Source organism: Rhipicephalus microplus, unplaced genomic scaffold (genome assembly GCF_043290135.1).
Source record: "Rhipicephalus microplus isolate Deutch F79 unplaced genomic scaffold, USDA_Rmic scaffold_28, whole genome shotgun sequence".
NCBI lineage: Eukaryota > Metazoa > Arthropoda > Arachnida > Ixodida > Ixodidae > Rhipicephalus > Rhipicephalus microplus.
Window position 1 is genome coordinate 4137295 of NW_027464601.1, and position 25845 is coordinate 4163139.

General features: G+C 44.9%; 1 protein-coding gene across 1 annotated transcript in view; it reads left to right on the top strand.

Annotated features, from left to right (window-relative positions):
* The window catches only part of LOC119159865 (neprilysin-1-like), a 54370-nt gene that overhangs the window by 7959 nt on the left and 20566 nt on the right, over window positions 1-25845 (top strand). Inside the window, exons 4-8 of the mRNA XM_037412687.2 lie at window positions 17384-17621; window positions 19818-19916; window positions 24035-24112; window positions 25299-25402; window positions 25588-25646. Coding sequence (XP_037268584.2) covers window positions 17384-17621; window positions 19818-19916; window positions 24035-24112; window positions 25299-25402; window positions 25588-25646 — 578 coding nt within the window. The remainder of the gene's footprint in view (window positions 1-17383; window positions 17622-19817; window positions 19917-24034; window positions 24113-25298; window positions 25403-25587; window positions 25647-25845) is intronic.

Below are 25845 nucleotides of genomic sequence, written 5' to 3' on the forward strand. Positions count from 1 at the left end.
TTTGGAAGTTTCATTCCTGTTGGTTGTTGTCGAATATTATATTTGTGCAAATTTTAGGTTTGGTATAAAAAATCTATTGATGCCAATAAATATTGTTACGGGAAGCAGACTGACTCAGAGGGGTAGTCACCGATGTATTTACAGCCGGTTAGGTGAGCAGCGCCAGCTACACAGATTAGGTCGCGCCAGTCTATCTGCTTTGTCTTCTTCAGCTCCATGCACTGGCACGTAGCATGACCTCCGGCGGCGGAGGCACCGTCCCGGTGCTTTCAAGGTCGTTATCTGACGCATTATTGTAAGACTTGATCCGCGAGACGTGTACAATATCACTGGGCCGCATAGTAGATGATGATGGACAGATGGGGCTGATCTCGTAGGTGACAGGTGTTACTTGACGCAATATACGGTAGGGTCCCGTGTAATGAGACAGAAGTTTTTCGGATAGGCCCAGCCAAAGATGAGGGGACCAGAGTAAAACGAGGGTACCGGGAGCAAAATGTACGTCTCTATGTTCCGCATCGTACCGACGGCATTGGTTGGTTTGCGACGCCATCAGCCGAGCGCGAGCGAGCTGACGGGCATGATCGGCTCGCGCAATCACGTCGCGGGCATACTCGCTGGTGGACGAGGTGTGAGCTGAGATGACTGTGTCCAGTAGTAAAGTCGGCTCTCTTCCGTACAATAAGTAGAACGGCGAAAAGCCCGCTGTGTCGTGACGGGATGAATTATACGCGAAAGCTGCGTAGGGTAAGGCAAGGTCCTAGTCTCGGTGGTCGGGCGACACGTACATAGCGAGCATATTTGTTAAAGTGCAGTTAAATCGTTCCGTGAGGTCGTTTATTTGAGGGTGGTAAGCGGTTGTCAATGTGTGTTGCGTGGAACAAGAACGCAGAATGTCGGCGATGACTTGGGATAGAAATGTACGGCCAAGGTCTGTGAGAAGCTGTCTCGGAGCACCGTGAATCAATATAACGTCCCGTAACAAGAAGTCAGCGACGTCGGTTGCACAGCTAGTCGGTAGAGCTCGCGTATTAGCGTAGCGTGTAGCGTAGTCTGTGATAATGGCTATTCATTTGTTTCCCAATGGTTGATGTGGGAAAAGAACCAAGCAGGTCTAACCCAACATGGTAAAATGGTTCCGCGGGTACGTCAATCAGTTGAAGATGGCCAGTTGGTAGCAGCGACGGTGTTTCACGACGTTTGCATAGGTCACACGTGGCGACGAATCGGCGTACCGAACGAGCAAGACCTGGCCAGAAAAAATGGCGCCGGACGCGCTCGTACGTGCGGGATACGCCAAGGTGTCCAGCCGTGGGAGCGTCGTGAAGTTCGGTGAGAAAGCAGCGGCGCAAATGCTTAGGCACAACAATGAGAAGGTCCGGCCCGTCTGGTCGGAAATTGCGACGGTATAGCACACCCTTTTAAATGACAAAGTAGGAGACGGAAGCATCAATTGTGGAGGATTCCATACGACTGATGATGTCAAGCAGCTCTGGATCACGCTTCTGCTCTTCCCCAATATTAAGGAAGTCGGACACTGACAAGATAGAGTTCTCCGTGGGCTCGTCAGTGTCCTCAGGATCGTCGACAGGCTACCGGGAGAGGCAATCGGCATCATGGTGTAGGTGGCCAGATTTGTAGACCACCGAATAGGAAAACTCTTGCAGGCGCAAAGCCCAGCGATCAAGGCGGCCTGATGGAGAATTGGAGGGGTAGTGAGAAGAGCGACGAGAGTCGAGAACGCAGAAGCCTCTTCGGAGCCCCATGAAAACGGGACTTCTTTCTTGAGGAGCTGCGTAAGCGGCCTCGCTATGTGCGCAAAATTTTTCACGAAGCGTCGGAAGTAGGAACATAGTCCGATAAAGCTGCGTACATCGTTCGCAGATCGTGGTACAGGAAAGTTTTTGACGGCGCTCATTTTTGCCGGGTCTGGTTGCACACCGTTGGCGTCTACTAAATGGCCAAGCACTGTGATTTGATGGCGTCCAAAGTGACATTTGGACGAGTTGAGCTGCAGGCCAGCGCGACGGAAGATTGCCAGGATGGCTGAGAGGTGCTCTATGTGAGTTTCAAATGTTGGTGAAAAGACGATGGCGTCGTCCAAGTAGCACAAACAGGTGGACCATTTGAATCCTCTGAGCAGGGAGCCCATCATTCGTTTGAAGGTGGCTGGAGCATTACAAAGGCCGAAGGGCATGACCTTAAACTGATATAGGCTATCGGGGGTGATTAATGCCGTGTTTTCACGGTCCATTTCATCTACTTCTATCTGCCAGTAGCCGGAACGAAGGTCTACGGAGGAAAAATAGTGGGATCCATAGAGGCAATCAAGCGCATCATCTATTCGTGGCAGAGGGTAGACGTCTTTTTTGGTAATTTTGTTTAGGTGTCGATAATCCACGCAGAAACGCCATGCACCGTCTTTCTTGCGGACTAGCACTCCAGGAGAAGCCCAAGGACTGCAGGATGGCTCAATGATGTCCTTGGGGAGCATTTTGTCGATTTCACTTTGGATGATGTGACGCTCAGCCACCGACACCCGATATGGACGCCTATGAATAGGATGCTCATTACCAGTGTTTTTGCGGTGGCTCATACCAGTAGCTTTTCCCAACGGACGGCCGCTGATATCGAAAACGTCAGTGTAGGACAGCAAAACCCGGTGGAGCTCATCAGTTTGCTGCGGCGTTAAGTTGGAAGCGATCATTGAAGTAATAGCGCTGTCGGAGCAAGTGGCAGATTGATGTTGAGCGTGGGGGTAAGAAGGGGCGGCCATCGTGAAAACATCTACCGCATTGTCTTCTAAGGTGCAGAGCAACGCCAAAGAGATCCCTTGTGGCAAAACTTGAGGTGTCAAGCTAAAGTTGACAACTGGGAGGCACGTAGAATTTCCTGCGACGGACAGAATGGTGTGCGGGAATGTAATGCCACGGCTTATGAGGACATCGGTGATAGGGGTCAGAACATAGTCACCATCGGGAACTGATGGTATTGAGACGAGCTCTATGTAGGTCAATGTCTGTGGAGGGAGGCGCGCGTGTCCCGTTGTGCAGAGGCGACTCGTCCGGTTTGTAAGAGGTTCTGTTGCGGCCAAGTGTAGACGGAGCGTACTGGTCGAACAGTCTATGAGGGCAGAATGCGCGGACAGGAAGTCGAGGCCTAAGATTACGTCGTGGGGGCATTTATCAAGGACGGTGAAGAGAACCACTGTGTGTCGATCCGCAATGCTCACACGAGCAGAGCACACTCCAACGATAGATGCTATTCCACCATCCGCAACACGGACGAACTGAGTGGTCGCAGGTGTGAGAACCTTCTTGAGCTTGCGACGAAAATCACTCGTCATCACGGAAAGTTGGACGCCGGTGTCGAAAAGAGAAGGGCATGTACGCCGTCTACTTGTACGTCTATGAGGTTCCGTTTTGTCGGTATCGTCAAAAGACGATTTTCGGTCAGTCAGAGCGATGCAGCGCCACATACGGGGGCTAAAATGCTTAGTTTTCTGTCGGGGAACCTCATGGGAAGGGGGGGAATATGGTCGGTGGGGCTCTGGAGAACGAGACTGGCGACGTTGTGGGGATGGAGAGCGGGAGTAGCGGTGTTCAGAAGCAGGTTCCTGTGCAAAATGGTCACGGCTGGTCTCATGGCGATAGGCAGGACGTGCACAGAGGGACGAGAGGACGGTTGTGCAGGAGGACCCCAGCGACTTCTGCAATGGCGAGAAATGTGCCCGATTCTTTGACACGAGAAGCATATCGGCTTGTCATCGTGTGTTCGCCATGCGGACGGATTACGGAACGTTGAGGGAGAGCAGGTCGGGAAGTGACGTGCAGGCGTGTATCGGGGCCGGTAGTCGGTGCTTGGAGGCGGTGAGATAAAGTTAATTCCCAAGCTGGCGATTTCCTGCCGGATGACTGCTTGAATGAGAGGCAACGTAATTGGCGGAGAGGGGTCAGGAGACGTTGGTCCCACCTTAGCTGGAGCAGCCGCTTCAAGCTCCCGCCTGACGATTCGCGTCAAGTTGTCACAGGTGTCAGGTGGATGATATGTGTCGAGACACGAGGACGTCGCAGTGGTGTTCGGGAAGCGCTGGAACTGATGGGAGATGCGTTTGCTTTTAGCTTGTTGGAACCGGCGGCATTCTTGAATGATCGCATCAACAGATGACACATTGTTGAATACCAACAAGTTGAACGCATCGTCGGCGATACCCTTTAGGCTATGCGCAACCTTTTCAGGTTCAGACATATTTTTGTCAGCTTGGCAGCATAGTGAAAGGACAGTCTGAATATAACCGATATAGGGCTCCGCGGAGGATTGTGCGCGAGTCGACAACTCATCTTTAGCAGCTTCACGACGACCAGAGATGTTGCCAAAAAGCTCACGGATCTTTGCCTTGAAGCTGTTCCAGCTTGTTATGTCATGCTCGTGGTTATCAAACCAAACACGAGGGGTTCCGTCAAGACAAAAGATGACGTTTGCGAGCATAAGATTGGGATCCCACATGTACGTGGCGCTGACGCGTTCGTAGAGGCGTAGCCACTGGTCGACGTCGGAACCCTCGCTGCCCGAGAACACGCCGGGGTCTTTGAGCGCGGAAAGCGTCACGAAAGTTGTTGCGGGCGCTGGGTTGACAGGTCGGGCAGAACGGGGAGTGACCGGAGAGGGTGTAGCCGAGTCTTGAGTGTTCATGTTGTGCGCTGCGAGGGAGCATCCGACTCGGTGTTCCGTCGCGAGGACGGCGATCGCACAACTCCACCGAATATGTTACGGGATGGAGACTGACTTAGATGGGTAGTCACCGATGTATTTACAGCCGGTTAGGCGAGCAGCGCCAGCCACACAGATTAGCTCGCGCCAGTCTATCTGCTTTGTCTTCTTCAGCTCCATGCACTGGCACGTAGCATTATGTTAGCCTTACATTTCGGCAATTCCAAGCAACCGACTGTGCGCCTCAAGAACTAACTCCGCTTTCTATGACAATAATTACTGTGGCACTATTGCTCTGATAGCGATACTGCAGCCAGAACGCTCCCGTCGCCGGCCTTCAAGCCGGCCTTCGCTGCTGCGACACAGCCAGTTACAACCCCTGGATACATGACAACACATTCTACAAGACTTCACTTCACTTCACACACAGCACCAGCCTATAACGGCGCATATTTAACAAACAATCTCGCAACATTATTATGCCTAAAAGGCGAGTCTTTGTCGCAATAAAAAGCAGTGTGAAAACAAGGGCGAGCAGACTCGTTACAAGAAAAAGAAACAATGATTGCTGTTCATATGGGAGATGGCGGAGAAATTTGTGTTAGAAAAAGTGGCCACTTTATATACGAAGTGTATCTTGGCAGACAGAGTACCACATTTTTGGAAGAACGCCAACATCATCTTAATCCATAAAAAAGGAGACGTCAAGGACATGACAAAAAACAGACAGACCAGCTTATCTCGGTTCTCTACAAACAATAGATTAAATTAGTAGCTAATAAAATTAGGGCAACATTAGAGTTGAGTCAACCAATGAACCAAGCAGGTTTTCGTACAGGATACTCCATGATTTACCATAATCACACTAACAATCAGGTTATAGACAAATGCGTGGAATACAATAAACCCCTATACGCAGCCTTCATAGATTACAAAAAGTCGTTTGACACAGCCGAGGCATCAGCAGTCATGACAGTATACGAAATGCGTATACGAAATGGCAGTATAAGAAATGGCCCCATACGAAACGTACTGAGAGAAATATGCATTGAATCCACACCCACTATAGTTCTCCATGTAGAAAGCGACAGAATCCCAATAAACAAGGGTGTACGACAGGAAGACAGGATCTCTGCTCTACTATTCACCGCGTGCTTACGTGAGGTTTTCAGGGCCTAGTTCGGGAAGTGTTAGGTATAAAAGTTATGCAGAGATCTTAGTAAGCTGTCATTCGCTGATGAGATTGCCTTGATGAGTAACTGAGAGGACGAGTCGCAGCTCATAAAAACTGAACTGGATACGGTAAGCAGAAGAGTAGGTTTCAGATTTATTATGTATAAAACTAAATAAATCTGTCTTGGCAGAAAACAGCGCTTTGCAATAGGTGACGAGATGCTAAAAGTTGTAAAGGAATATGTCTACTTAGGACATGTGTCAACCGGGTAGCCATTACGTGAGAGTGAAATAGCTTGAAAAATAAGGATGGAGTGGATCAAAATTGGCAAGCATTTTCAATTGATGAATGGTTATCTCTCACTAAACCTCAAGTGCATGATATATAACAGCTTCATCTTGCCGGTACTTCCCTACGGAGCAGAAACTTGAGGCTTACAAAGATCGTTCAGCTTAAATTGAGGATGACGCAGCGAACGATGGAAAGGAAAATGGTAGGTGTAAACTTAAGAAACGAGAAAAAGTATAATGGGTCAGGGAGCAAATCGGAGTTAAGGATATCATAGTGGAAGTTACGAACAAGAAATGGACATGGACCGGGCACGTAACATGTAGGCAGGAGAACCGCTGGTATTTTAGGGTAACTGACTCGATTCTTAGAGAAGGTAAACACACGAGGTAAAGAGAGAGAGAGAGATATGGGCGCCGATGCGATGAAAAATTTCGCAGCTTTAACAGGGCGGCAGATAGCAGGGCGGCAGAAGACTGGGTTGATTGGCGGTTCATAGGAGGGGCCTTTGTCTTGAAATGTGCGTAATGAGGCTGATGATGATTATGATGATGAACAATGATGCTTGTTAAGCTGCAGCAGCCAAAGCGAAGTTTGGAGAAACTATTACAAGGACACAGCAGGAACGTGAGGGTTGTTAGCAAGTAAGAGCGTTTTGTGCTGTGGGTTGGCATTGTAATGCTTACTAAAGGTCTAGTAATTAATCAAGCATGATTGCTTGTAGCCAGGCAACCGCACAGCTTGTGCTTAGGTCCTGTATTGTAAAATGTATTTCACTTAAAATAGTACGGTAATACGGCAATAATATATTTTTTATTTTCGCTTTTCTTGAAAAGAGGCTTGAAGTGGGCAACGCGTTGAGGATACAACGGGGCGGCATAACACCTTAGGAGCTTCATGAGGCCATCGTTACTCCACTACTCTAAAAGCTGTTGTTTCATATCAGCAAAGAAAAAAGTTGTGCTGTTGGAAAAGATACTTGCTCACCACTCTGCGAGGCCGTGTTCAAGCCTAGCCAAGCAGACTGTTTTCTCCTAAGTAAGCTCGTTGATTTTTCAAGTCATCGCATTGCGGTGAGACTACTTCATTGCTATTCGTTTGGCCTAGTAAACTGTGACGTCTTAAGCTAGCTTCTCTCTTTCTTCATTTCTCTCGCCACATAGTAACCGCCAGACAGCGCTGCCCTTTCACACGAGTGAAAGAGCAGCGCTCTTGGATAGAGGATGAGAGGGTGCTTGGGAAACTGCAGAATGGGTTTCGGAAAGTGGGAAGAGAGGAATATGGAAAGGGGTCATGGTTCCTGCTTGGACGTTTGGCAATGCGGTCTTGTGCATGAGATCAGAAGTTCAAGCAAGATTAGAAATTAAGCAACCAGGGAGACTCTTTGACAGGTGGTGTGGACCGATACGATTCCAAAGTGGCACCAGTATCTAAGAAAGGTAGAGTTCGGGACAGGAAAGACGTAGCCACGAACACCGAGCCAATTCAGACATAGGGTATATTAACATGCAGGGTGGTAGGAACAGGCTGAAGTGGGAAGAGATAGAAGAACAGCTAAGGGAAGAGAGGCCGATAGTATACGGTTTTGTAGCAACACATCTTGGGTACATGAAACACCCTCCTAACAATCCGGACTTCACGTGGGAACATTGTAATAGAAGAGGAGCAGCAGAAAGGGGGTGGTATTGGGGCCTTCATTCATAAATGTACAGACTGACAAAGGGTCAAACAGGAGTGCAAGGAACATTTATGGCTAAAAGAGAAAGTGGCAGGGCAAACGACACTCCTTGGTTTGGTGTAATTGTGGACGGAGCAAAGGCCAGGGAGGAAAACCAGGCAATGGTAGAGTGTATATCAAAGGACATTGAGGAGTTAGGAGAAGAGTGCGAGATAATTATACTGGGAGATATGAATGCGCACATAGAAGATATAGATGGGTATACTGACCCGACAGGCAAAATGATCATGGATATGTGTGAAAGGCATGATTTAATCATTTGCAACAGTACCGAGAAGTGTAAAGGGCAAATAACATGGGAGGTAGGAAGGCTGCAGTCGACGATAGGTTACGCACTTATGTCACATAGGATGTATGATAAGCTCAGGGAAATGCACATAGATGAAGGTGGCTCCAGAAGTCTGGGTAGTGATCACAAACGTATCAATCTAAACTTTGGAAGAGCAGTGAAAGTGGGAAGGAGACAAGATGAGCAACTACAGGAAAATTTTTATTCAGAAAGGCAAATAGAAATAGCTACAAAACAAATTGAGAAATTAATCACGGAGGATAGTAAAACAGTGTGGACATACACGAATCTAATTAGACTGCTTGAGCCAGAGCTTGCTAAGGCACGTGACAAGTCACACTGGAAAAGAAAACAGAAACCCAAAAGTTGGTGGGATGAGGAAGTTAAGAGAGCCATAGCAAAACGTCAGGAAGCCTCTAGGGAACACAGACATGTCAAGCAGCGGGGTGAACCGACAGATTATGTTGAAAGAAAATGGGAAATCTTTCTAAGCTGTAGAAGCGATGCATCCGTTCTGATGAATGGAAAGATTCGAAGAAAGGGAGCTCAGTGGCTGGCAGAAGTACATAAAGAAGATTGAAAGACAACTGCGAAATTTTGGAACCATCTAAACTCCATAAGAAATAAGACGAGCCTAGAGCAGAGCTTTATAACTACAGCTCAAGGTGCTAGGCTAAATTGGGGACGAAGCTATTGAATATATAAGAAGAAGGGTGATACAAAATTTTCAACAAAGAAGTGCTTTATGCACCATAATAGATAAGAAATAATCAAGTGGCACAATGGCTCAATTTTCACAACGAAAGTGGGAAAAGGGCTGAGAAGAGGGTTCCTAGTAGCACATCAACAGGCCCAGATGGAATTCCAGTTATTCTGATAAACACATTAGGTCCGAAGTCTAACCAGGCTTTGAGAGAGGCAGTGAGCAAAATATTAATCGATGGTGAAGTCCCCGATGGATGGAAACTTAGCAGGATGAGCATGATCTATAAAGGAAAGGGGTACAAAGCTGACATAAACAACTACCGTCCTATAACAGTGACATCAGAGGTCTACAGGCTGGCGATGCAGATTATAAAGGAAAGACTGCAGGCATGAATAAAGGAGGAGAGGTTGCTGGGGGAACTGCAGATTGGGTTTCGGAAACACAGGAGGTTGGAAGACAATCTGCTCTCATTGACGCAGTGCATCGAAATAGCAGAAAAGAAACACAGGCCCTGTGGCTAGCATTTTTGGTCATCAAGGGAGCGTACGACAGCGTGGTTCAAGAGAAATCATGGGGAATACTGAACCCACTAGGCGTGGAAGTTGGAGTCACTAATCTTTTAAAGGTCATATATAAAGGTAACAATGTAGTTATAAAGTGGGAAAAACAGGTATCCAAGCCTGCAGAGGTAAAATGGGGGCTGAGGCAGGGGTGTCCTCTGTCAAACTTACTATTCATGATGTACCTACGAGGATTAGATGCCAAATTAGAGGAAAGTGGACTGGGCTTCAACCTCTCTTTCGTCAAACAAGTAAAACTCATTGAACAGGGACTACCAGCATAGATGTACGCAGATGATATACTGCTAATGGCTGACAACAAGGAAGATTCGCAGATATTGATGGACATCTGCGGTAATGAAGAAGATAGGTTAGGTTGCAGATTCAGTAAGGAAAAATCAGCAGTCATGATTTTGAATGACAATGAAGGTAGTGAGCTTAGAATACAGGATGTCACGCTAGAGATCACAGATAAATACAAATATCTGGGCGTATAGATAAGCAATCGGTCCGAGTACCTAAGGGAACACGAAATATACGTGACGACTAAAGGTAACAGGAATGCAGCGGTGACGAAAAACAGGGCACTGTAGAACTTCAATAGTTATGATGTTGTGAGAGGAATACGGAACGGGGTCATGGTTCCTGGTCTGACGTTCGGCAATGCGGTCTTGTGCATGAGATCAGAAGTTCTAGCAAGATTAGAAATTAAGCAACGTGGAATAGGTAGGTTTGCCTTAGGAGCTCACGGGAATACACCAAATCAGGGAGTACAAGGTGATATGGGATGGACATAATTTGAAGGCAGGGAAGCTAGCAGCAAGATAAAATTTTAGAAGCGATTGAGAGATATGGGGGAGGAGCGTTGGGCTAGGAAGGTATTCAGCTACTGTACATGAAGAAAGTCGATACATAGTGGAGAAAACGAACGAGAAAACTGACTGGTAAATATTTAGAAAACATCAGGGGGCCAAACCAAAAAGCATTATCGGTTAAGAAGAAGGTGAAGGAAGCTGAGACCGACATGTGGAAAATTGGCATGATTAAGAAGTCCGCACTAGGGATCTATCGAACCTTTAAGCAGGACATTGTCAAGGAAAGGATCTATGATAATACTCGGGGTAGTTCTCCACCGTTTGAGGCCAGGGCGGGAGTATTGCGAATCAAGACATATCGGGCCAAATACGAAGGGGTAGACACGGTATGCAGTGCGTGGGGAGAGGAAGAGGAAAGTGCCGAACACTTGATAATGTTCTGTAAAGGGCTTCACCCTTTAGTTCAGGATGATGGCGCAGAGTTTTTCAAAGCACCGGGGTTTAGGGACAGGGCGAGCAAGATAGACTTTAAGTGGGTAGAATGAACTAGAAGGAAGTTATTTGATTGGTGGCTAAAATCAAGGCACGAGTGAAAATTAAACCCTTCACTGCAAAATACGAATCCGAACCTCGCTATTTAAAAGAAAAAAAAATAAATCCAGTTTTTCGTTCATTAAGTATTACGGCTTGGTGGCTCTAGCCACCGACCGATCTACAAGGTACAGCCATATCCATCCATCGATCCATCCATCCATCCATCCATTCATCCATCCATCCATCCATCCATCCATCCATCCATCCATCCATCCATCCATCCATCCATCCATCCATCCATCCATCCATTCGTCCATCCGTCCATCCGTTCATCCGTCCGTCCGTCCGTCGTGCATGGGGGAGAAACATAGTGTGGATGTTAAAAAAAGAATTGCAATATTAGATCGTTATTCCCGACACGTCATGTCCAAATGTCAAAGCCCAAATCTTGTCAAAGTGAACGGATTGAAACAGAGCCAAAAGTTGAACGAAGTGACAGCACCGCCAACGTTTGGATATATGGGTGCAACTGCGACCACCTTCAATGAAAAACATTGTTTTCTTTGAACAGGCATACATAAATGAGAAAACGCCAGGCATGCACGCAATACGCATTGCAATCACAAAGGAACTGAAGGAACGACCTCAGAGGAAGCTGTCAATGCTCTTAAAATATATCCTCACTATAGTCGGATACAACTTCAGAAGGCAGCGGCGTTTTTCCCTCAAAGATGAATGCACACGAGCCTCTTTCGATAGGCTTGCACTACAGGTGACGTCATGAGCCGGAAGGGCTGGTGACTCTTCTAACGGGGAGCATGCTGCCTTCATTGTTCACAGCTGAGCGCGAAAATGACCGAATGCTGGCAGCAGTTTGATAAGATAGCTGAGCATCTAGCTGCCCGAATGGGCATTTCGAGCTCGCCAACGATAATCATGTAACAATTTTGAGTCAATTCAGACATGCCAGCAATGAAATTTGTTTCTATGCCACTTCTCAAGTCGAGCATGATGTGTGAGGGATTTGCGGCATGTGCGATTCGGCATGTTCTGTAGCATTTCCATCATTACAGTTTTACCAAAGCACTCGTCACAATTCAGAAATTTCATTTATACCTACAAATACGCATTTTAGAGGCAGTCACAGTTTTTCGAGTCGGACTATTTTTCTAGTCGGGGAGCGAATGGGAAGCTGCGCTTCGGTCATCTGGGCGGGTCCTCTCCTGTCCTCTAAAGTTGTGCCCGACTATGGGACTACACAAAGAGAGCGAATACGCAAAAGCGGGTACAAATTATATCAAGCGCTGCCCACGCACGTCACGTTTGTTCTACAGCAGCAGCCGCCACCTTCGACACTTCTTTATACGTACTGCTTATTAGCCATTGAAAGCAATGCATCCTACTATCTTTGTTTATTTAGCCTTTTGTTGCGTAGATTTTAACCACAAAAGCAGATTACGAAAAATATGGGACGCTTTCAAGCAGCTGTTTCGTGTATGTCCATCCATCAGCAGAAGCTATTGACCGCGAGGGCCTTCACTAGAGAGGCCAGCGCTGCGATCGTTTTGATGCCACAGATAGGATGCGTAGTTATAGATTACGGCAATCCTGCCTTCGCGACCACTTGCATCATCCCCCATGGTTGCACCGGTTCTCAGTCGCAATTTCAAGATGCAAATTAGACACTAGAGTGCCACCGAGAGCACCGATTTGTAGTTTGCTTGTCCCTATAATCAGGTTTTACCGGTTCTTTAAGCACTGAGCTTTAAAGCGAAGGAAAGCACGCACGGTGTCTACAGCAAACGCGCAGGGAATACGGTGTTCTAGCAGACAATGTCAACCCGGAGTCTTATGAGTGACGTCATCACGTAAGTGGCGCCACGGTATGTCCTCGAGGCCAATAGAAGAATACGCACCGGCAGCAGTGGCAGTGGATTTACTCGAGTGTTTGGAGCCAGAAATTGGTCGGATATTACCACTAAAAAAATCAAAGCATATCCACGGATTGAATGATGATGAGTGGGACGACGCGTCGTCCGTTTGTCCCCGCTTCCATCTGTCTGCATGTTCTTGCTTTCGTCCGTTCTTGCGTCCATCTGTCCATACGTCCGTCCACCCATGTGTCCGCCCATGCGTCTATCCCTGCGTTCGTTTGTGCATTCGTCTGGGCGTCCGTCCGTCCGTCAATCTAGCGAACACTCCTAATACCGCCACCTCGCACCTTTTCATGATATATTCATCATCAAGAAGTACCGCCATTCAGCGAACATTCTAAGGACTAAACGAGAGGTGGCTACCTACTACTACGCTACTACTACTACTACTACTACTACTACTACTACTACTACTACTAGATACATCGCGGACGCATGACCCATGGCATAGGAAACATCGCCTCTATAAAAAGCGTGGCTCCTTTTTTGGAAATCCGAAAGCGGCAAGAAAGGTGGGGTAGGGTACGGTTTTGCTATGTGTCTGGGCCACAGATTCTTTGTATTGAAGATGATTATAATATTATTTTCATAGAAAAATACTGCAAAACACTCCGTTTTTACAGCTTGCGAGTGCGCTTCTCTGCACTGCATGCTTGAGCAAGTGAAGGCGCCACTTCACGTGCTTCAAGCGGAAACGCACTCTTAGTTGAAAGGGCTGGCGCTTTCTTTTTATGAATGCTTATATCAAGGGAGCGGCGATGACGTAGTGATTAGAGAATCCGCCTCGCATGCAAAAGGTCCGTGGTTCAAATTACGGTGCCACAAAGTTCCTAACCGGATAAAAAAATCCGCATGGTGATAGAACTGCATTAAGAGGCCTGCGGTGCGGCCTCACTGGTGACTACCACCGGTAACACACTCCCTCACCAGAGAAGCATTGACCACTGTAGTGCAGTATCTGCCCACTACCTCCCACATGCATACGTCTGTGAACTCACGGCCCTCAGTCCCCAGCAGCTGCGAAGCAACTGACCATGGTGGTGGTCACATCTACAACGCAGCAGAGGGTGCTAAGAATCTCTGGATCCGGACAGGCCGCCATTGGAACCTGAACTTGGCAACGTTTAACGCTAGAACCTTATCTAGTGAGGCAAGTCTAGTTGTACTATTCGAGGAGATAGAGGGTGTTAAATGGAATATAATAGGGCTCAGTGAGGTTAGGAGGACAGATGATGCCTATATGGTGCTACAGAATGGGCATGTCCTCTGCTATCGGGGCTTGGCTGACAGAACAGAACTGGGAGTGGAGTTCCTAATTCACAGAAACATAGCTGGCAACATAGAAGAATAATATAGCATAATTGAAAGGGTGGTAGGTATCGTAAATAAACTAAATAAGAGATACAAGATGAAGGTGGTAAAGGCTTACGCGCCGACATCCAGCCGTGATGACGCTTCAGTTGAAATCATCTATGAAGACGTGGAATCGGCAATGAGTAAGGTGAAAACACAGTATACTATACTGATGGGAGACTTTAATGCAATGGTAGGGAAGAAGCAGGCTGGAGACAAGGCAGTAGGAGATTATGACATCGGTACGAGAAATGTCAGAGGAGAGCTACTAGCATAGTTCGCAGAACGCAATATTTTCCGAATTCGGAAGACCTTCTAACGAAAACAAGGAAACCGTAAGTGGACATGGCGGAGCCCTAATGGAGAAATTAAGAACGAAATAGACTTTATAATGAGCGCACACCCAGGCATCGTGCAGGATGTGGAAGTAGTTGGCAAGGTACGATGCAGTGACCATAGAATGGTAGGTTCTCGAATTTACCTAGACGTGAAGAAGGAATGACAGAAACTCATATGAAAGAAACCATTCAAGGAGCTAGCACTGAAAGGGAAAGTACAGGAATCAAAGTCTCGCTTCAGAACAGGTACTCGGCTCTTATTGAGGAAGCCAACCTTAGCGTAGATACAATGAATGATAATCTGACGAGTATCATTATCGAGTGTCCAGTGGAATATGCAGGCACGATACAGGACACTGGCAGGCTTTCCAGGAAACAAAGAATCTCAATAGAAAGCGTCAAAGCATGAATGTCTCAAGTAAAACAGCCAAAATAGAAATGGCAGGGTTTTCGAAGTTGATTAATAAGTGTAAGGTATCCGATGTAAGAAGGTATAACATGGAGTGAATTGAACTCGCTCTGAAAAACGGAGGAAGTGTCAAAGTAGTGTAAATGAAACTTGGGATAGGAACAATCGAATGTATGCACTAAGGAACAAAAAAGACAAAATAACTACAAATATGGATAGGATAGTTAAAATAGCGGAGAAGATTTACAGAGATCTTTACAGTAGCAGGGACAACCACGACCTTAATACTATAAGAAGTAGCAATAACCCAGATGACACCCCACCAGTAATGATAACAGAAGTCAGAAAAGCCTTCGAAAGCATGCAAAGAAACAAAGCTGCTGGTGAAGATCAGGTAACATCAGATCTACTAAAAGATGGAGGACAGATTTTGTTAGAAAAACTAGCCACATTGTTTGCGAGGTGTCTCCTGATGAGAAGAGTACCAGAGTCTTTGAAGAACACTGACATCGTCTAAATACATAAGAAAGGAGGTGACAAGGACTTGGAGAAATAAGGCCGATCAGCTTGCTCTCCGTAGTATTCAAGCTATTTGCAAACTATTCGCTAACAGAGTTAAGAAAACATTAGAACTCAATCAACCAAAGGAACAAGTAGGATTTCGAACAGGCAAGTCAACAATCGACCACATTCATACTATCAATCAGGTAATAAAGAAATGCTCAGAATATAGCAACCACTGTACATAGACTGCATAGATCACGAGAAGGCGTTTGATTCAGCAGAAATATCTGCCGTCCTGCAGACACTGCGGAATCAGCGTGTCGATGAATCATATATAAACATCCTGGAATAAATTGACAGGGGATAAACTGCTACCATACTGCTTCATAAAGAAAGCAACAGAATGCCAATCAAGAAGGGTATAAGGCAGGGGGATACAATTTCCCCATTGCTATTTACCGCGTGCTTACAGAAGGTTCTCAAAGGCCTAAAAGGGAAACAGTTAGGGATATGAGTTAATTTAGAGTACCTTAGTAACGTGTGCTTCGCTGATGACATTGCATTGCTGAGTAACTCAGAGGACGAATTGCAATACATGATTACGGAGTTAGACATGGAGAGCAGAAAGGTGGTAAAATTATTCAGCAGAAAACGCAAGTAATGTACAACAACTTCGGAGAAGCGCAGCGCTTCAAGATAGGTAATGGTGCACTTCAAGTTGTAAAAGACTATGTCTACTTAGGGCAGGTAATTACCGTGCAGCCGAACCACGAGATTGAAGTAACTAGAAGAATAAGAATGGGGTGGAGCACATTTTGCAAGCACTCTCAAATTATGACAGGTAGATTGCCACTATCCCTCAAGAGGAAGGTATATAACAGCTGTATCTTGCCGGTACTTAGCTTAGGAGCAGAAACCTGGAGACTTATAAAGAGGCTTCAACTTAATATTAGGACGACGCAGCGAGCAATGGAAAGAAAAATGGTAGGTGTAACCTTAAGAGACTAGAAGAGAGCAGAGTGGATTAGGGAACAAACGGGGGTTGAGGATATCATAATTAAAATCAAGAAGAGGAAATGGACATGAGCCGGACAAGTAGCGCGTAGACAGGATAACTACTGGTCATTAAGGGTAACTAACTGGATTCCAAGAGAAGGCAAGCGGGTTAGGGGGAGACAGGTTAGGTGGGCAGATGACGTTTGGAAGTTTGCGGGTATAAATTGGCAGCAGCAAGCACAGGACCGAGTTAAATGGTGAAACATGAGAACAGTCTTTGTCCTGCAGTGAACGTAGTCAGGCTGATGTGGATGATGTTGATGATTATGATGTTGTTTATGTTGTTGATGATTATTCTGATGCTGCTGATGGTGATGATACCAAGAGAGGCGACTCAACTTTTTCCACGTCATTGCATAAGCAGTCTGGTTTTCAATAGGCTGTTTGCACTAAATTACAAGCGTAAATTAGTTGTTCAAACTGCATTGCAGTAAATGTAACTTTACAATTTTGAAAATGTTCAATTGATATTTTTGGTTGTCTGGGCACATAAACAAAAATAATTATTATATTCAGACGAAAAGTAATCATGAAGGCTACCAGCAAGTCCTAAATTTTTTAATTGATTTAGTACCTCCAGGTGCTAATTGATATGAAAAGCCTAAACTTTGTAGGTTGCCTTCAAGATTACTTCTCATCTGAATGTCAGCATCATCATTGTGCACATCTCAAAGCAAACATGCAGATACATTATCAGATGTAGAAAGTCCTTGGAGCCCCGTGTACAGTTATGAAACGCCACCTCACTAGAAAAAAAAATGCACAAAAATCGATGTTGCGTTACGTCTAATCACAATTGTAGCCTGGCTTTTAGATCTTAATAAAATAAATCAATAGGTTAGGATCTTCAATGTCATGCGATCCAAATCATTTTTTCCTTGAGTCGGCTGCACTCTTGCAAAAAATTTTAGTTCACCCAACTTCTCGAAAACTTCTCTTGTTACAACTAATTTTTCTTCTATCTGGCGTAATCAGTGCCACGGTGTTCAACTACGTGGGCTTCCGTGTGGTGTTAGCGCTGTCTCCCCTACTGTCCGAGGAGTTGGCCAGTGAAGCGGCCCGGCTTCGGCTTAGGCGACGCTTTGAGTCTCATGGCGAGGCAGCCAGCCGTCAACGCGTCTGCCTCCACATGGCCGAAGAGGCGATGCCCCTGGTCTTACTGCACGTTTACGCAATGGTCTTCAACAAGCTATATACGCCCAGCGTCGAAAAGGTAATTTCTTTTACCAGCTCGCACACCACTATAGAAGTATTCACGAAATTTGCCAATGGTTGCGGTAGTGCCTAATGCGAATGCTGAGCTGAACTAGATGAGTTGATTTTGGGGTAAGTTGAGGAAAATGCTTCCGGTTTATCAGCATTTTCTTCTCTGTTCTGGCGTCGGCGACATTCATTTTCTTCTCGAGCAGATTATTCAGTTGCACACTTTCACCTGCTGTGGCACTCGTAGTTCAGGTATAACCGATGGAGGCTATTTCAACACAAAGGTGTTTTTTTTTTCGGGATCCACCATGACTCCGTTGACATATTTTCGTCATGAATATGACGTAATAAAATGTTTATGAAGAGATATAAAAAAAGCTAGAACTGACGGCAAACTGTTTATATACATAATACACCGTTGGAAGTAATCACAGCTTCTCAATTTAACCGTGTTTCCGTCATCAGTAATGTGATGGTGCAACGGGCTCGCGTTGGGCGCCTCTCGCGTTAGTTTGAGCGCGCACCCCCACGGGTCATGGTCTCTCCTGCGCCAGCGCTTGTCACATCGCAACCGTTTTTCAGGAGAGCACAAACGTCACTTGCTGCTGTGGCCACGTTTTAAAAAAGAGCACGCTGCACACGTATCATGTAATAAGAATTGTGACAGTTGTTCCCGCTGGTCCTGTGCTTACATGTGCGATGCAATCATGCGTCTTTCTTACTGTTTGAGCAGCATGCTTGAACTGTCCAACTGAGACAGTTGTTTGTTTGCATTCGTGCTGTGTATGCTCATTTCGTGCGTGATTTCTGCATAAGTGGCGCACTGTAAGTTTGGAGCTGCTTGTCGTTCTTCTTACGCGACGAAAAGTCATGTAACATTTAATCACGTTGCTAAATATCTGCAAATTACCGTATTAACTACTCATATGACGTTTTCTCGCCATGAACTACGTTCAGTTGGTCTTGTATGTGTTCCCGCCAGAAATCGTGTAAACTCTGATCCTGTCTCTCAGATTCAGATCATGTAAGAGGCGATCACGTGGCATGTCTAGCCAAGTCTAACCATGCTTAGTGCTGCTGGCAAAAGCTTGTTATTACTAGCAAAACTTAGCAAGGTAGAATACTAGCTCCGCTCAAGCCTATAGCTTTGTTCTGGTAGTTTATGTGAGCACTTTGTTTTTATGCCTGATAAACTGTCGCTAATGAAGCTACAACGGTCTCCTTTTTTCACTGAAATGCAAATCGACAACACCACCGTAGCAGCCAACTTACGCAGCGAAGTTGCTTTATAATGCATGCTTACTTTCCCGTTACAAAAAACACAATAAAGTAAAAGTCAAGTAGTAGTAGCTTTAGAAAAGAGAGCTAATTGTTCACAGATTTCCCCAACACAGAAAATTGTACTCAAGTATGGTATGATCGATTTTTAAACTAAACAGATGCCGGACCTGAATGGGGAAACCTTTACGTGTAAGATAACATTTTAGCCATTTTGAATTCACCTTTATGGGAGCCAGTCATGCATGCGCTAACACCATTATCGATATGCCATACCACAATCGATAATGGTGCACCACAATCAGATGAAATTCTCGCAAATGACATATTGATATTAGCATTGCGAAAGCGTGGGCCAACCATCGATTAACTTGCATAAAGGTGAAATCACGTGCACCCCCCCCCCCCCCGTGTGCCAGATTGATAGGCTCACCTATTGCACGGGCTTGCGCGGATAAGTTTTCGCGCCTTATTTATTTTCTGACGTTGTGCGTACCTTCGGCTGTTGATCAGAGTTTGTGGCATCCCGAATTCTTTTTTAGGCAGTGTTTGCACGTCGTGTCCTCTTTAGAGTGAATACTTATGAAATAGCTCAGCTCTTTGATACTCGCAAACTATACCTCGCGAAAATGGACTCGCAAAGATGCGAGTTTTGTTTGTCTCATCTTGTGTATCCCAATGAATCGAACACATCTACTTAACACATTTGCCAAGTGCCTTAGCAGCAGCTATAAGTGAGCCAAGCCTTGGTTTACGCGATAGCTGAACTGAAGATGTTTTATATGTTGGTGCAGTTCTCTGTTGTTCATTCTGGTTTTGCCGTATAAATGGTTTCGTTTCTGCACGGAAAACTTTGTTGGTAGATAGCACTCGTGTTTGTTCGAATCTCTGTCGTCTAGTGCTGATACATGCTGATGCATTTGTGCAGGTGATCTACACTGTCGAAAGCATACGCTACTTCATGAAGGCCTTTGTCGAGCAAGCACACTGGATGGAGTACTCATCGAAAATGGCAGCTAAGTACAAGGTACGCTATGAGCTCATCGTTGTATACAGAGAGATAATTTTATTTTAGCCATTATTCAATTGCATGATATAAAGGGGTGGTGTTAAAAACAGAGAACGAGGACAGCGAAACATGAACATCGGCCACAGGCTCGTTCGTACAGTTGGGGTTATACCAGATCATACCATCAAGTCTACCAGACGTTCGGACGATGGTCTGATATCGCTGTCGTTCTAAATACGGCGAGAAATTTAGAGAAGTGAACGAGCGACTGGCTAGCGGTTGACTTCGCCAGAATATTGTCTCTCACTGTGTGACCGCTATTATTTTATTTTAAAAAGTAGCATGCAGTTTTGAAACACACGGGAGGAACATTAATATCTGTTCTTCAACCTACGAAATGGTACATCACTAATATCGTAGACTGCTCGAAACAGGAAAAGATAGTATTACAATGAACGCATAAATCCATTCTCGCTATTGTAACAAATACTTGACGTTCGCATGCCATGTGATTTCATCTGCATTAGTGAAGAGGGAGGTCGTAATACCCCTACACTTCACTAAACCTCGTTGAACAGAAACAGCTGGTTAACAGCGCCATGGGACATTCGGAGAGGCAGACATAGTAGCACATCATAAACACACATGGTCACACTCATATTCATTCAAGTGGTAGTGCTAACCATTCAGCATTTTTGAACGACATTTTGAAACCAGCACAGGATTTCTCGCAGTATATTTCGCAGTATATTTGTCAGAATCACAGTATATTTGTCAAAATCACAGTATATTTGTCATGACTGTATATACATTGACTACTATACTACTGCAGGCACTGCTTGCAATGGTAATATTATATTACGATCACTACTTTTAACAATGATTGAGCACACGATAAAACATTTTTACAGCAATGCAGTGACAGAGTTAAATGTCTTACCTCTCGCGTTTGCATTGTCGAAAAATCACCAACTAAAGGCGATGACTGTCGCAGCATGTCCACCTTACAATTTGTATTGCAGTCTACGCTGTGGTACAGTAAGCTTATTGCCAAGCTTCCTTTTTGTATTTGGTGTAATCCAGTTTCAAACATAAGACATACCTATGCTTAGCGCGGCTGGTGCTGCGACATTTGAGAAGCTTCGCGATTCTTTTGGATGGCTTTGTTAAGGCTACGCACAGGAGGTGTGTACCGAAGCTAAGACGGGCGCTTACCTGAGCACCAGCAAAAACAGCTGGAATCTTCTATCACTGTTGTACGAAATACGGCATGTTTCACTGGCGATCATAATAGTAGACACTCGACGTCTGTGCTCCAAGGTCCCATTGTACAGTGAATATTGGTGGTGTTTTCAGTCTATCTCTAGGCGGGCGCAATATCCTAATAAATTATTGTCATCTCTGTGAGCTTACCTTCTATGTACGTGAACATCCCAACCATGTTACGCTATTATCAGCTCTGTTCTTGTGATCTGTAGTCGTCTGTGCTTCAACATTGTTCGGGAGCGTACGCGCGCACATGAAATATTTTTTTGCCTAGGAGTTTCGCAGAGATGATAGTAACTATACAGGCTGTCCCAGCTATCTTTAGCCGAAGTTTAAAAATACGGCGATACGCGCAATTACGACATGACAAAATGCATGTTGCTGACCATTGCCTGAAGATTGACTGTTTTTTGTGTTCTAAAATGTTGCTTGATGAAATATTTTTCTTTAGCTAACTTATGAAGGAACGAATACGGATAAGAAAATTTAATGAGAAGGTCTTAGATTGGTTTGGAAAACGATCGATTAAACCGTTTTTGACATTTAAATCAATTATATATAAAGTTCTGTTGCTAACTACAAATGTCCGCGAAATGCAAAAAAAAAAATACCACGTGACAAAACCACTGGCGCGCCCACGAATGCCGTGACTCAGGTGCTTTCCAACGTACCACGTACAAATGATACGCTTCCCCCACACCAGCTCACGACAACGAAAAGTAGTCACAACGGTTATCGCTTTTGTGGCCGATAGAGAGATATCTTCTTCGCAAAGCCTCCACTACCAATGTGGCCCTGTCGAGACAACATAATCGGGCGATTGGTATGGCAATCACACGTGGAACGTTAGGGATCATGGCTGTTCGGGCTAGTTTGTATATGACGATTGTTAGAGCGCGAGCTCAGAACGACCACAAAAGGAGAAGATGAAGACAAGCGCTTGAATAATCGTGCGCACTGGCGCGCAAGTGCATTTCTCAAGCGGTATTTTTTTTGTTGTTCGTGGGCATTTCTAGTTAGCAGAAAAAACACTAATAATTTTCTGATATAGAGATTGAAACTGTCTAATCGGACGTTTTGCAAACAGATTTACGACTTTCTTATAGAAATATTTTATCCATCTTCGTTCCTTCAAAAGTAAGTTATTTAAAGAGATCCTATTAAACAATATTTTAGAACAAAAAAAATTGTGTGACTAACTGCAGACAACGGCAAGCAATATGCATTTGGTAGCGTCGCAATTGCGCTTGTCGGCACATTTTTAAAGTCTAGCTAAAGATAGCTGGAGCACCCTTTATATAGTTTTGACGGTGCAGTTCTCCTACACGCAGTCATGTTGGGACTGCGGAATAGTTTTCTTCTTATACATGCATTGACCGGCACATCAATGAAAATACTGTAACTTATTGACTGGTCATTCTCTGCTATTTAAATTCAAATGCAGAAACAAAAGTCGCAGTAGCATGCTCCTTTCACGTTTGTTCTCGCTGCCTCAGAGTTTCCTGTAAGTACACCAGAGGAAACTCTGGCGCTAGTGTCTGTAGAAGGTGCAACGCATAGCGCTTCAGCCAGCATGAGAGTGGTGGTACAGTGCAGGGGTTTTTGTCTAAGCTTCATTATTTCAGTTCCTATTCGTTCCGTTTGGCCTGCACCCTCTTGGTCGTCAGATGAAGTTCATGAAGAGTTCAGCAGTTTGACTACACCACCTCGGCCTTTTCAGGCTCACAGCTTCGTATCAGCTCATGAAGTTTTTAATTATATTTAATTCGCTCAAAAAAAACCATAACACAACAATAAACAAAGCCACAATTGTGTTTGAAGCTGCAATCGCGAAGATGAGGCAAATCCGGGTACTCCCCTTCATTTCCATGGTAGTTAAACATTCATAGAGCTATAGTTTGCTCTGATAAATATTGTAGGAAAATATGCTCACTGCTGCAAAACATGTTTTGCTGAGAAATGGTTGTGACGCAGCTGGGACTTGCATAGTTCAAGTTTCCTGTTTTGGACTTGTCAAAGATGGCACTGTTCCTGTAGCGAAGAGATCATTCTGTAATCGGTGTTAGCATGTAGCACTCATTGGCGCGAAATGATAATCTATAATTGTCATTTTAGCTCGTCGCTGTTTCTTACAAACACATGGTGTGGTACTCCCCTCACTGACTAAAAAAAAAAAAACGCCCCAGTAGACACAAAATCAAAGATGAAGGGATGCGCTGTTGTGGCAGAAACATATAATTTCTCTACATCTTAGACAATTTGAGAAGATCTTGTCGCTGGAGATACGAGAAGCAGCACGCTCATTTTGTGTAATCACTCTATTTAAGAGAATTGTTTCATGAATTTCGGTGGCGCGCCTGTTGAAGGACGACTGTGAGCAGGTGACATATCTTGCATTTACTGCTTCCTGAAACATTGCTTGCTTTGGTTAACCAGCGAATAACCAAATTAAAGACAACTATATTATTTGACTAAACTCACTGTCCGCAAACATGTGCTTAGTAAATATTGCCGCTTTGTCTTCATCCAATGATTTGATCCTTAATAGATCTCGACTAGCGGAGCATTGCAAATAGTAGAACGGTGCTCAAAAAAGCCGCAACATTCCTATAAAGCCGCGGCTGCTATGTAAATAGGTAGTGTTCCTATATGTTTTGTGTGCTGTGATCAGCGTAGCTAGACACCTTGAATAATTTTGTTATCACCTACACTGTCAAAGCTCTAGTCAAAGAGCATCACTCACGTGTACAGCGCATTCCATATAGACGTCGGCTATTGTGCAGCATTGATGAATGTACGTTATAATGGAAGATGGGTATTACAGTCATTAAAGTAGCTTAATAACTTATTGTGTGTTTTATTATTTACAGCTGAAGGCGATGACTGTGAACATATTTTATCCCCTCTGGATCATGGACGCCGACAGGATCGGAAAAATCTACGCTACGGTATGATGAAAACACTAAGAGTATTTCTTGAATAACTGCGTTCCCATCCATGCGGCTTATTTTTAGAGCAGTCGATAATGTTTATTCTGTTATACTTTCTGGTTATTCTCGTAGTGATTATAGCACCAATGAAAGTGTGCATGGACTTGTAACTATATAGCGCGAGCGTCGATCACACGCAGTATGAGAGCCTTACAACAGCGATAACATGCGAGACCGGCAGTGTAGCATATCAGTGCCGGTCTCGCAGATAGTCTCATTTGTAAGGCGCTAAGAGCAGGCGCACAAAGCAACAATATACACATATTCACAGGAAGGAAAAAAAAAACACCGCCATGATGGGCTGCGCGCGGGAGTACAAAGGCCAAGCGTGCAGCCTTGTCAGCGCATTTTTGAGGGGTCACGCCAATTTGGGCAGCCAGAAGAGGACTATGGCGGCACCCAGGGAGGCATTTTTGAAAAGGTCTATAGCGCAAGCATCTCGTACTTTCAGTAAAAGGCTGACTAACGCAGTTGCGACCGACCTTCTGCATTCAAATATAAGGAAATATTTTTTTCTTGTTATGATATTCTAATGATTGATATAGTTCAGAGTAAATACCAGTTTTCATGTCTTTTTTGTTGATTCCTTGTAAAACAGCGAGCACCGATAATAGTATTTTTCAGGCGTTCTCTCATTAAAAATTTTCAGTTCAGAGCCAGCGCTCGCGTTGTGTCAATTCTTTCTTAGTCCTTGTTTCATCTGCTTTGCTTACGCTTTGTTCACACCCCCTAAGAATAAGACAGCCCAATCTACGCCCCACATGGTCATCGTGAGCAAATTTATATTCATAGTTTCTTCTTCGTAAATATACAAAATGGTCTTGGCCAGATATTTCTGAAAATAAACTGGTGGAAGTTGTCTGCGTGTCACTGCTGCCTAACGCGCCGCATAAAAAAAAACCTCAAAGACGCTCACCTCCAAATCCAGTAGTTACAGCTGCCGATGCACTGTCTAACTGCCATCAAAAACAGCGCAAGCAGCTTGCTGTTCGAGACGCAGTAGCCAGAAGGTAATCGCCATGCATAGTTGCAACATTCTGTACTCACTGAAATGTTTTTTTTTTCATTATGACGATACATGAAGATGTACTTCATCGGTGAGAAGAAAGTGCGCTTTGCATAATATGTATGTCCATTTACGCAGAGTATGGTGAACCGCAAGGAAGTTGCCGAGAGCTACTACATCTTGCGCCGGGCGACCATGCATCGGTACTGGTCCAAGTTCTCTAAAGAACAAGCTGAACCGGAGTGAGTGATTTAATGTCCTCCAACAAAGGCACTTCCTCTTTATTTGCTTTCACTTACCGTAAATGCATCAACACAGAGTCCAAAACAGTGATAGTAATTTAGTTGTTTGCTTTAGAAATTCAATGTTAAAATTCAGTGCCAGCATATCGATGTTCACTTATACATGGTTTTTCATTACTTTAAAGGTGGCAGGGCTCCGTATTCGACATGGAGTGCAGATACGACTGCGAAGCCAATGCCCTGTGTACGTAACACCTTTCATACAAGCGAGAACACTATGTTTATGTGTATGCGCTCTCGGTGATTCTCATATGTGCTTTGTGTGAATTATTACACATTCATCGCCTATATTCAATCCGCCCCGTTTAACGCTTGGAGTATCAGACGAGCATTGCTCCTTTACGGGTATTCATTTTTAAGACCAAAGCCAGTATCAAGAGCAA